Below are 13,579 nucleotides of genomic sequence, written 5' to 3'. Positions count from 1 at the left end.
CGGGTTTGATATCAGCATCGGGTGACTGTTTGTGTGCTGCTTGCATGTTCTCTTCGTGAAAGTGTGGGTTTCCATTGGGTGCTCCAGTTTCCTCTCACAGTCCAAAGATGTGCAGGTTAGATGGATTGGCCATGCTAAATTGCCCTGTGGTATCCAGGGCTGTGCAGGTTATGTTGATTAGCCATGGGAAGTGCTGGGATGGGATGGAGGGATGGGTGGGTGAGATGCTCTTCAGAGGGTCCGTGCAGACTCAACAGGCCAAATGGCCTCTACCTGAACTGTAGAGATCATAAAAGTATTCTACATTCTAATAAGTTCCTGAGAGAGAAAAAATCTCCTTATCTCAGTCTTGAAAGAGAGACCTCTTATTCTTAAACTAATAATTCTTATCCTTGTTCTAATTTCTCTCAGAAGAGGAAACATCCTCATCCTCACCCTCACCCAATACAGCCATTTCAGGATTTTATGTTTTAAATGCAATTACTGAACTCCAAAGGCCCAACCTTTTCAATCTTTCTTCATAAGATAAGGCCTTCATCCTAGCAGTGAATCCCATGAACCTTCTCTGAATTGTTTCTAAACATATGTAAACTAAAAAAGTGGATGGATGACCCATGTTAGATGACTTCTTCATGCATAAACCATGAGAAATACAATATGTTGTGGGGGGACGTTAAGAAAAATAAGGCTGGAAAAGAAGAGTATGGGAAAAGATCAGCAGTTAACATAAAGGCGTAAACACAAATTTTTGATCGAGGTGTACAAGATGAGTAGAAATATGGATAAGATTGACAAAGAGAGGTTGTTTCTGTGAGTTGCTGATATGAGGTCTAGAGGACAGAAGGGTTTGAGCAGGAGGTGCTGGAGAAACATGAAGAACAAATCTTATACTATGAATGGTAATGATTAAAACACAGGAGGTTGGAAGTGGAGACAGTGAAATATTTCAAAAGAAAATTGTGTAGACACTTGAGAAACTGTTAGAATCTGTTTTCCGATTACTGGATGACTTTCTGTCATTTCTATTTCCTTGCTTTAAATTAAGGGGGGGTAGATATAGGACAGATGTTAGGGGTAGGTTCTTCACTCAGCGAGTCGTTAGTTCATGGAATGCCCTGCCAGTAACAGTGGTGGACTCTCCCTCTTTATGGGCATTTAAGAGGGCATTGGATAGGTATATGGAGGATAGTGGGTTGGTGTAGTTTAGGTGGGCTTGGATCGGCGCAACATCGAGGGCCCAAGGGCCTGTACTGCGCTGTATTCTTCTATGTTCTATGTTCTATGTTCTATGCTCTTTATTAGCTTCCTATTCACCTTATTGTAGTTGTTTTTTTAATATCTGGAAGTGTCATCATACACAATCAAGCAGCTTTCCATCACCAAACTATTCATGGTGTTTCTAGTCTATGAACCACCAGTTCATAGATTAAATCACCAGTGTTTCCAATTACTCAAATTATGTTCAATTCCCCAGCAAGGCCACACTAAAGGTGAGGGAAAGAAAAAGGATCATTTTATATCCTTCTTTTATTTATTTTTACCAATAGGTGCTCTTTCCCCCATGACCAAATCATCCAAGGTTTGTTTTTTCCATCTATTAACCGGCATCGGAAGCCTGTTTAAGGTGTTCACGTGTTTAAAACGCTGCCTAGCCAGGCAGCAATCTCTTCCCAGCATGATTTTTATCTGTCAACAGAATGTGGTATTTGGGGTCACTGGACTTGAAACACTAATATTTTTCTCTCCACAGATGCTGCCAGGCTTACTAAGTTTCTCTCGCATTCTCTGTTTCTATTACATTTTGAAGATTGTTTTTATTTTGTCACTGTTTCACCATCAAACCTTTGATTTGATTTTTCCGATATACTTTTGCAAACTATACCTTCCTAGCTCTGTATTAATCTGATGAAAGTTTAAGCCTCTCACTGCGGTTTAGGAGAGTCCGTCCTCAATCTCTGCATAATCGGATGTGATTTGGAGGCTGGTTATCATGTAAGGAGCTCAGACGGACTGAAGCTGCACACTGGAGTTAGGGAAGACCAGAGATTAAATAAAGCAGCAAAGACTTATAAATCAGGGCAGTGTGACACGGGGGGCTGAAAAATCAATGCACGTGGATCTTTTCCAAAATGTTTTAATAAATTAAGGATAAATTGTCAGAATATAAATATCACCATGCAGTTGGTATAAGTTAGGGCAATAATTTACACTGAGGTAGGGTGGGCGAGCTGCTGCTGGGTCATGGTAGCCAGGTTTTCCTGGTGAGCACACAGACACACGCTGTCCTAATCCGGATGAAGTTCCACCGGGTGTGATTGTTGTCCAGCACCAAGGCGTGAACGTGACTGTCCGTGGTGTCGCAGTGAGAGCTCCAGTGGCGATAGTCGATGCCCCGACAGCCCTGCCGTGTGGGCTTCCTCCTCCTGCACGTGGTCTCGTAAAACATCTGCCTCACCAGAGTTCCGTTCACGTAGAAATGGGACAGTACGTCCACCTTACGGCCACGAATGTCCAAGGCCACCTTTTTGTCCAGCACCCATCGATTCTCCTTGTCACAGACGGAGAACTGACCCTGGTGTTGCGTCCCTTGGGTGTGCCTCTTCAGGCGGGGACTCAGGTGACTGGGCAGCGGCCAAGTGCTGCCGGCGCTGGCCGGGGGTTTGCCCAGACCCTGACTCTGAAAATGAACTCGAGAGGAATGGACCGGACGGTTCCGGAACACGTCCAATTCAACGGTGAGGGGTTGCACGGTGCTCACACTCAGTAGTACCCCCTGGGCAAGGAGCTGAGTGTCCGGAATGCTGCGAGAGGGGGATGTGGGCTTCAACTGTCCTGGGCTGAAAGGTAACGTTAACATGGTGCTGTCAATCGGTGGTGAAGCCAGGGTGGCCCGGACGGAAACAATGAGGAAACACCAAATGGTGGACATCACTCATTCACCTGGGGAATGAAAGGAACCCCCATCAGAGGCTGAAAGCAAGTACTGCCACAAGCCCCCACCCTGTACACCCTGCTCCCCGTGTACACGCCTCCCCCACCCTGTACACCCTGCTCCCCGTGTATACACCTCCCCCACCCTGTACACCCTGCTCCCCGTGTATACACCTCCCCCACCCTGGACACCCTGTACACCCTGCTCCCCGTGTACACGCCTCCCCCCCCGCTCCCCGTGTAGTACACGCCTCCCCCCCGCTCCCCGTGTACACGCCTCGCTCCCCGTGTACACGCCTCCCCCCCGTGTACACGCCTCCCCCCCGTGTACACGCCTCCCCCCCCGTGTACACGCCTCCCCCCCCGTGTACACGCCTCCCCCCCCCGTGTACACGCCTCCCCCCCCGTGTACACGCCTCCCCCCCCGTGTACACGCCTCCCCCCCCGTGTACACGCCTCCCCCCCCGTGTACATGCCTCCCCCCCCCGTGTACATGCCTCCCCCCCGCTCCCCGTGTACACGCCTCCCCCCCCCCGCTCCCCGTGTACACGCCTCCCCCCCCCCGCTCCCCGTGTACACGCCTCCCCCCCCCGCTCCCCGTGTACACGCCTCCCCCCCCCGCTCCCCGTGTACACGCCTCCCCCCCCGCTCCCCGTGTACACGCCTCCCCCCCGCTCCCCGTGTACACGCCTCCCCCCCGCTCCCCGTGTACACGCCTCCCCCCCCGCTCCCCGTGTACACGCCTCCCCCCCCCCGCTCCCCGTGTACACGCCTCCCCCCCCCGCTCCCCGTGTACACGCCTCCCCCCCCCGCTCCCCGTGTACACGCCTCCCCCCCCCGCTCCCCGTGTACACGCCTCCCCCCCCCCGCTCCCCGTGTACACGCCTCCCCCCCCCCGCTCCCCGTGTACACGCCTCCCCCCCCCCGCTCCCCGTGTACACGCCTCCCCCCCCCCGCTCCCCGTGTACACGCCTCCCCCCCCCGCTCCCCGTGTACACGCCTCCCCCTCCGCTCCCCGTGTACACGCCTCCCCCCCCCGCTCCCCGTGTACACGCCTCCCCCCCCGCTCCCCGTGTACACGCCTCCCCCCCCGCTCCCCGTGTACACGCCTCCCCCCCGCTCCCCGTGTACACGCCTCCCCCCCGCTCCCCGTGTACACGCCTCCCCCCCGCTCCCCGTGTACACGCCTCCCCCCCGCTCCCCGTGTACACGCCTCCCCCCCGCTCCCCGTGTACACGCCTCCCCCCCGCTCCCCGCGTACACGCCTCCCCCCCGCTCCCCGCGTACACGCCTCCCCCCCGCTCCCCGCGTACACGCCTCCCCCCCGCTCCCCGCGTACACGCCTCCCCCCCGCTCCCCGCGTACACGCCTCCCCCCCGCTCCCCGCGTACACGCCTCCCCCCCGCTCCCCGCGTACACGCCTCCCCCCCGCTCCCCGCGTACACGCCTCCCCCCCGCTCCCCGCGTACACGCCTCCCCCCCGCTCCCCGCGTACACGCCTCCCCCCCGCTCCCCGCGTACACGCCTCCCCCCCGCTCCCCGCGTACACGCCTCCTCCCCGCGTACACGCCTCCTCCCCGCGTACACGCCTCCTCCCCGCGTACACGCCTCCTCCCCGCGTACACGCCTCCTCCCCGCGTACACGCCTCCTCCCCGCGTACACGCCTCCTCCCCGCGTACACGCCTCCTCCCCGCGTACACGCCTCCTCCCCGCGTACACGCCTCCTCCCCGCGTACACGCCTCCTCCCCGCGTACACGCCTCCTCCCCGCGTACACGCCTCCTCCCCGCGTACACGCCTCCTCCCCGCGTACACGCCTCCTCCCCGCGTACACGCCTCCTCCCCGCGTACACGCCTCCTCCCCGTGTACACGCCTCCTCCCCGTGTACACGCCTCCTCCCCGTGTACACGCCTCCTCCCCGTGTACACGCCTCCTCCCCGTGTACACGCCTCCTCCCCGTGTACACGCCTCCCTCCCGCTCCCCGTGTACACGCCTCCCCCTGCTCCCCGTGTACACGCCTCCCCCACCCCGCGCCCCCTGCTCCCCGTGTGCACGCCTCCCCCACCCCGCGCCCCCTGCTCCCCGTGTGCACGCCTCCCCCGCCCCGCGCCCCCCTGCTCCCCTGCTCCCCGTGTACACGCCTCCCCCACCCCGCGCCCCCTGCTCCCCGTGTACACGCCCCCCCAACCTGCGCCCCCTGCTCCCCGTGTACACGCCTCCCCCAACCTGCGCCCCCTGCTCCCCGTGTACACGCCTCCCCCAACCTGCGCCCCTTGCTCCCCGTGTACACGCCTCCCACACCCTGTACATCCTGTGTATACACCTCCCACACCCTACTCCCTGTGTACACGCCTCCCCCACCCTGCGCACCCAACTCCCTGTGTACACACCTCCCACACCCTGCTCCCTGAGTATACACCTCCCTCACCCTGTATACCCTGCTCCCTATGTATACACCTCCCCGACCCTGTAAACCCTGCTCCCTGTGTATACACCTCCCACACCCTGCTCCCTGAGTATACACCTCCCCAACCCTGTACACCCTGCTCCTTGTCTATACACCTCCCCCACCCTGTACACCCTGCACCATGTATCTCCACCTCCCTCACCCTGTACACCCTGCTCCCTGTGTATACACCTCCCACACCCTGCTCCCTGAGTATACACCTCCCCGACCCTGTACACCCTGCTCCCTGTGTATACACCTCCCACACCCTGCTCCCTGAGTATACACCTCCCCGACCCTGTACACCCTGCTCCCTGTCTATAAACCTCCCCCACCCTGTACACCCTGCACCCCCTGCACCATGTGTATACACCTCCCTCACCCTGTACACCGTGCTCCCTGTGTATACACCTCCCTCACCCTGTACACCGTGCTCCCTGTGTACACACCTCCCCCACCCAGTACAGCCTGCTCCCTGTGTATACACCTCCCTCACCCAGTACATTTTGCTCCCTGTCTATACACCTCCCTCACCTTGTACACCCTGCTCCCTGTGAATACACCTCCCCCACCCTGTACACCCTGCTCCCTGTGTATACAACTCTCCCATCCTGTACACCCTGCTCCCTGTGTATACACCTCCCCCACCCTGTACAACCTGCTCCCTGTGTATACACCTCCCCCACCCTGTACACCCTGCTCCCTGTGTATACACCTCCCCCACCCTGTACACCCTGCTCCCTGTGTATACACCTCCCCCACCCTGTACACCCTGCTCCCTGTGTATACACCTCCCTCACCCTGTATACCCTGCTCCCTATATATACACCACACTCACCCTGTACACCCTGCTCCGTCCGTATATACCTACCTAACTCTGTACACCTTGTTCCCTGTGTATAAATCTCCCTCACCCTGTACATCCTGCTCCCTGTGTATACGCCACTCCCACCCTGTACACTCTGCTCCCTGTGCATACACCTCCCTCACCCTGTACACTCTGCTCCCTGTGCATACACGTCCCTCACCCTGTACACTCTGCTCCCTGTGCATACACGTCCCTCACCCTGTACAGCCTGTTCCCTGAGTATACACCTCCCTCACCCTGTACACTCTGCTCCCTGTGCATAACCTCCCTCACCCTGTACACTCTGCTCCCTGTGCATACACCTCCCCCACCCTGTACAGCCTGTTCCCTGTGTATACATTTCCCTCACCCTGCTCACTGTGTATACGCCACTCCCACCCTGTACACCCAGCTCCCTACGTATATACCTCCCTTCTCCGGTACACCCTGCTCCCTGTATATACGCCTCCCCTACCCTGTACACCCTGCTCCTTGTGTACACACCTGCCCCACCCTGTACATCCTGCTCCCTGTGTATACGCCTCCCTCACCCTACATCCGGCTGCCTGTGCATACACCTCCCTCACCCTGCACACTCTGCTCCTTGTGTATATACCTCCCCACCCTGTACACCCTGTTCCCTGTGTATACACCTTCCTCGCCCTGAACAGCCTGCTCCCAGTATATACGCCTCCCCAACCCTGTACACCCTGCTCCCTGTGTACACAACTCCCCAACCCTGTACACCCTGCTCCCTGTGTACACACCTCCCACACCCTGTACACCCTGCTCCCTGTGTATACACGTCCCCCACGCTGTACACCCTGTTCCCTGTGTATCCACCTCACTCATACTGTACGTCCAGCTCCCTGTGTATACACCTCCCTCACCCTGTACACCCCGCTCCCTGAGTACACACCTCCATCACCCTGTACATCCTGCTCCCTGTATATACACCTCCCTCACCCTGTACATCCTGCTCCCTGTATATACACCTCCCTCACCCTGTACATCCTGCTCCCTGTGTATACACCTCCCTCACCCTGTACATCCTGCTCCCTCACCCTGTACATCCTGCTCCCTGTGTATACACCTCCCTCACCCTGTACATCCTGCTCCCTGTGTATACACCTCCCTCACCCTGTACATCCTGCTCCCTGTGCATACGCCACTCCCACCCTATGCACCCAGCTCCCCGTGTACACACTCCCTCCACCCTGTACACCCTGCTCCCTGTGTATACACCTCCCCCACCCTACTCCCTGTGTACACGCCTCCCCCACCCTGCGCACCCAAATCCCTGTGTACACACCTCCCACACCCTGGTCCCTGAGTATACACCTCCCTGACCCTGTACACCCTCCTCCCTGAGTATACACCTCCCCCACCCTGTACACCCTGCTCCCTGTGTATACACCTCCCACACCCTGGTCCCTGAGTATACACCTCCCTGACCCTGTACACCCTCCTCCCTGAGTATACACCTCCCCCACCCTGTACACCCTGCTCCCTGTGTATACACCTCCCACACCCTGCTCCCTGAGTATACACCTCCCTCACCCTGTATACCCTGCTCCCTATGTATACACCTCCCACACCCTGCTCCCTGAGTATACACCTCCCCGACCCTGTACACCCTGCTCCTTGTCTATACACCTCCCCCACCCTGTACACCCTGCACCATGTATCTCCACCTCCCTCACCCTGTACACCCTCCTCCCTGTGTATACACCTCCCACACCCTGCTCCCTGAGTATACACCTCTCCGACCCTGTACACCCTGCTCCCTGTGTACACACCTCCCCCAACCTGTACACCCTGCTCCCTGTCTATACACCTCCCCCACCCTGTACACCCTGCTCCCTGTCTATAAACCTCCCCCACCCTGTACACCCTGCACCCCCTGCACCATGTGTATACACCTCCCTCACCCTATACACCGTGCTCCCTGTGTATACACCTCCCTCACCCTGTACACCGTGCTCCCTGTGTACACACCTCCCCCACCCAGTACAGCCTGCTCCCTGTGTATACACCTCCCTCACTCTGTACACCCTGTGTATGCACCTCCCCCACCCTCTACACCCTGCTCCCTGTGTACACACCTCACCCACCATGGACAACCTGCTCCCTGTCTATACACCTCCCTCACCTTGTACACCCTGCTCCCTGTGAATACACCTCCCCCACCCTGTACACGCTGCTCCCTGTGTATACAACTCTCCCACCCTGTACACTCTGCTCCCTGTGTATACAACTCTCCCACCCTGTACACCCTGCTCCCTGTGTATACAACTCTCCCACCCTGTACACCCTGCTCCCTGTGTATACACCTCCCCCACCCTGTACACCCTGCTCCCTGTGTATACACCTCCCACACCCTGCTCCCTGAGTATACACCTCCCCGACCCTGAACACCCTGCTCCCTGTGTACACACCTCCCCCAACCTGTACACCCTGCTCCCTGTCTATACACCTCCCCCACCCTGTACACCCTGCTTCCTGTCTATAAACCTCCCCCACCCTGTACACCCTGCACCCCCTGCACCATGTGTATACACCTCCCTCACCCTGTACACCGTGCTCCCTGTGTATACACCTCCCTCACCCTGTACACCGTGCTCCCTGTGTACACACCTCCCCCACCCAGTACAGCCTGCTCCCTGTGTATACACCTCCCTCACCCAGTACATTTTGCTCCCTGTGAATACACCTCCCCCACCCTGTACACCCTGCTCCCTGTGTATACAACTCTCCCATCCTGTACACCCTGCTCCCTGTGTATACACCTCCCCCACCCTGTACAACCTGCTTCCTGTGTATACACCTTCCCCATCCTTTACACCCTGATCCCTGTGTATACACCTCCCTCACCCTGTATATCCTGCTCCCTATGTATACACCACACTCACCCTGTACACCCTGCTCCGTCCGTATACACCTATCTAACCCTGTACACCTTGTTCCCTGTGTATAAATCTCCCTCACCCTGTACACCCTGCAACCCCTGCACCATGTGTATACGCCTCTCTCACCCTGTACACCGTGCTCCCTGTGTACACACCTCACCCACCCTGTACAACCTGCTTCCTGTGTATACACCTTCCCCACCCAGTACAGCCTGCTCCCTGTGTATACACCTACCTCACTCTGTACACCCTGTGTATGCACCTCCCTCACCCTCTACACCCTGCTCCCTGTGTACACACCTCACCCACCATGGACAACCTGCTCCCTGTGTATACACCTCCCTCACCCAGTACAGCCTGTTCCCTGTGTATACATCTCCCTCACCCTGCTCACTGTGTATACGCCACTCCCACCCTGTACACCCAGCTCCCTATGTATACGCCACTCCCACCCTGTACACCCAGCTCCCTATGTATATACCTCCCTTCTCCTGTACACCCTACTCCCTGTATATACGCCTCCCCTACCCTGTACACCCTGTTCCTTGTGTACACACCTGCCCCACCCTGTACATCCTGCTCCCTGTGTGTACGCCTCCCTCACCCTGTACATCCGGCTCCCTGTGTGTACGCCTCCCTCACCCTGTACATCCGGCTCCCTGTGCATACACCTCCCTCACCCTGTACACTCTGCTCCTTGTGTATATACCTCCCCACCCCGTACACCTTGTTCCCTGTGTATACACCTTCCTCACCCTGAACAGCCTGCTCCCAGTATATACGCCTCCCCCACCCTGTACACCCTGCTCCCTGTGTACACAACTCCCCCACCCTGTACACCCTGCTCCCTGTGTACACACCTCCCACACCCTGTACACCCTGCTCCCTGTGTATACACGTCCCCCACGCTGTACACCCTGTTCCCTGTGTATCCACCTCACTCATACTGTATGTCCAGCTCCCTGTGTATACACCTCCCTCACCCTGTACACCCCGCTCCCTGAGTACACACCTCCATCACCCTGTACATCCTGCTCCCTGTATATACACCTCCCTCACCCTGTACATCCTGCTCCCTGTATATACACCTCCCTCACCCTGTACATCCTGCTCTCTGTGTATACACCTCCCTCACCCTGTACACCCCGCTCCCTGAGTACACACCTCCCTCACCCTGTACATCCTGCTCCCTGTATATACACCTCCCTCACCCTGTACATCCTGCTCCCTGTATATACACCTCCCTCACCCTGTACATCCTGCTCCCTGTATATACACCTCCCTCACCCTGTACATCCTGCTCCCTGTGTTTACACCTCCCTCACACTGTACATCCTGCTCCCTGAGTACACACCTCCCTCACCCTGTACATCCTGCTCCCTGTATATACACCTCCCTCACCCTGTACATCCTGCTCCCTGTGTATACACCTCCCTCACCCTGTACATCCTGCTCCCTGTGTATACACCTCCCTCACCCTGTACATCCTCCTCCCTGTGTATACGCCACTCCCACCCTGTGCACCCAGCACCCTGTGCACCCAGCTCCCTGTGTACACACCTCCTCCACCCTGTACACCCTGCTCCCTGTGTACACACCTCCTCCACCCTGTGCACCCTGCTCACCGTGTACACTCCTCCCCCACCCTGTGCACCCTGCTCACCGTGTACACGTCTCCCCCACCCTGTGCACCCTGCTCACTGTGTACACTCCTCCCCCACCCTGTGCACCCTGCTCACTGTGTACACACCTCCCCCACCCTGTGCGCCCTGCTCACTGTGTACACACCTCCCCCACCCTGTGCGCCCTGCTCACTGTGTACACACCTCCCCCACCCTGTGCGCCCTGCTCACTGTGTACACACCTCCCCCACCCTGTGCGCCCTGCTCACTGTGTACACACCTCCCCCACCCTGTGCGCCCTGCTCCCTGTGTATACACAGGGTAATTTCACCCTGCATCTACCTAGATATGAGGTTTATAGTAAACCATTAACAGCAACGTTTCTCAAAATGTAAGTGACATTTTACTTGCCTTATTAAAATGTTTGAAATTTAACAAAACATGTAGATGATGCTAATCCAATGGCTGTTATATACATTGACTTTCTGAAGATTTAATACTGGACCCTCATGTCGACTTGATCATGTAAACACAAGATGAATTGGAAGGTATCTACAAAACAGAGAGCACAGGTGTTAACTAGTGTGGTGGTTTCCTGCATCATTCCCTGCAGCATTGTCTGATAGTGAGGGTGCTGTGACCCAGAGGGCTCTGGGTGTCTTTGTACATCGAGTCATAGAGATGTACAGCACGGAAACAGACCCTTTGGTCCAACCCGTCCATGCAGACCAGATATCCCAACCCAATCTAGTCCCACATGCCAGCACCGACCCATATCCCTCCAAACCCTTCCTATTCATATACCCATCCAGATGCCTTTTAAATGATGCAATTGTACCAGACTCCACGACTTCCTCTGGCAGCTCATTCCATACACGTACTACCCTCTGCGTGAAAAAGTTGCCCCTTTAGGTCTCTTTTATATCTTTCCCCTCTCACCCTAAACCTATGTCCTTTAGTTCTGGACTCCCTGACCCCAGGGAAAAGACTTTGTCTATTTACCCTATCCATGCCCCTCATAATTTTGTAAACATCTAGAAGGTCACCCCTCAGCCTCCGACGCTCCAGGGAAAACAACCCCAGCCTGTTCAGCCTCTCCCTGTAGCTCAAATCCTCCAACCCTGGCAACATCCTTGTAAATCTTTTCTGAACCCTTTCAAGTCTCTCAACATCTTTCCGATAGGAAGGAGACCAGAATTGCACACAATATTCCAACAGTGGCCTAACCAATGTCCTGTACAGCCACAACATGACCTCCCAACTCCTGTACTCAATACTCTGACCAATAAAGGAAAGCATACCAAACACCTTCTTCACTACCCTATCTACCTGCGACTCCACTTTCAAGGAGCTATGAACCTGCACTCCAAGGTCTCTTTGTTCAGCAACACTCCCTAGGACCTTAGCATTAAGTGTATAAGTCCTGCTAAGATTTGCTTTCCCAAAATGCAGCACTTTGCATTTATCTGAATTAAACTCCATCTGCCACTTCTCAGCCCGTTGGCCTATTTGGTCCAGATCCTGTTGTAATCTGAGGTAACCCTCTTCGTTGTCCACTACACCTCCAATTTTGGTGTCATCTGCAAACTTATGCTCGCATCCAAATCATTTATGTAAATGACAAAAGTAGAAGATCCAGCACCGATCCTTATGGCACTCCACTGGTCACAGGCCTCCACCACCTTCTACTTTTGAGCCAGTTCTGTATCCAAATGGCTAGTTCTCCCTGTATTCCATGAGATCTAACATTGCTAATCAGTCTCCCATGGGAATCTTGTCAAACGTCTTACTGAAGTCCATATAGATCTCATCTACTGCTTTTCCCTCATCAATCCTCTTTGTTGCTTATTCAAAAAACTCTATCACTACTGGAAGCATCTCTGCAATCACTGCTGGGCTTGACAAGGTCACATGGTCAGAGAGAGAATGGACACCTCTGGTGAGATTCAGACCAAGTCAAATTGAGTAACTGAGAATTTAGGTAAAAATATGACTTTGAGACAGAATGTGAAAGAGGTGCTTTAATTAATAACAGAGCAATCAGTTAAGCTGTCATGAGTACAGCTCCAATTGGACTAATCACTCCTCACAGAACAGTCCTGCCATCCCTGGTATCACTCTAGTGAACCTCTGCTGTGCTCCCTCTATGGTAAGTGTGTCCTTTCTTAGGGAGAACAAAACTGCATGGAATACTCTAGGTGTGGTCTCATCAAGGTCCTGTATAACTCTGGTAAGAAGTCCATACTTCTGTACTTCCTCAAATTTGGAGACCAAAACTGCACACAATACTCCAGGTGCGGTCTCATCAGGGCCCTGTACAGCTGCAGAATGGACACAGAATGGACTCCTATATTTAGTTCCTCTTGTTATGAAGGTTACCATACCATTAGCTTTCTTCACTGCCTGCTGTACTTGCATGCTTGCTTTCATTGATCGATGTACAAGAACACCTAGATCTCGTTGTACTGCCCCTTTACCTAACCTAACTCCATTTAGGTGGTAATCTGCCTTCCTGTTCTTGCCACCAAAGTGGCTAACCTCACATTTATCCACATTAAACTGCATCTGCCATGCATCCGTCCACTCATCTAGCCTGTCCAGGTCACCCTGTATTCTCCTAACATCCTCCTCACATTTCACCCTGCCTTGTGTCATCAGCAAATTTGCTAATATTACTTTTAATACCATCATCTATATCATTGATGTACATTGTAAACAGCTGTGGTCCCAATATCGAACCTTGCGGTACCCCACTGGTCACTGCCTGCCATTCTGAAAGGGACCCGTTGATCACTACTCTTTGCTTCCTGACAGCCAGCCAA

General features: G+C 55.3%; 1 protein-coding gene across 1 annotated transcript; it reads right to left on the bottom strand.

Moving 5' to 3' along the window:
* Positions 1-2,104: 2,104 nt before the first annotated feature.
* LOC122563343 (beta-nerve growth factor-like) lies at positions 2,105-11,305 on the bottom strand. The gene is made up of 2 exons (XM_087973783.1): positions 11,169-11,305; positions 2,105-2,940 (listed from the first exon to the last, which is right to left on the bottom strand). Exon 2 carries the CDS (start codon positions 2,927-2,929, stop codon positions 2,240-2,242), a length of 690 nt encoding a protein of 229 aa, XP_087829909.1. The 5' UTR covers positions 2,930-2,940; positions 11,169-11,305; the 3' UTR covers positions 2,105-2,239.
* Positions 11,306-13,579: the final 2,274 nt, after the last annotated feature.

Source organism: Chiloscyllium plagiosum, unplaced genomic scaffold (assembly GCF_037043375.1).
Source record: "Chiloscyllium plagiosum isolate Xiang-an unplaced genomic scaffold, Cpla_swu_hap1 HiC_scaffold_26, whole genome shotgun sequence".
Taxonomy (NCBI): domain Eukaryota; kingdom Metazoa; phylum Chordata; class Chondrichthyes; order Orectolobiformes; family Hemiscylliidae; genus Chiloscyllium; species Chiloscyllium plagiosum.
The sequence above is the reverse complement of the archived record's forward strand: the minus strand, read 5'-3'. Positions and strand labels throughout refer to the sequence as shown.

Coding starts and splice junctions, on each gene's coding strand:
- LOC122563343 (XM_087973783.1), bottom strand. CDS start 2,929: ATGTCCACCATTTGGTGTTTCCTCATTGTTTCCGTCCGGGCCACCCTG.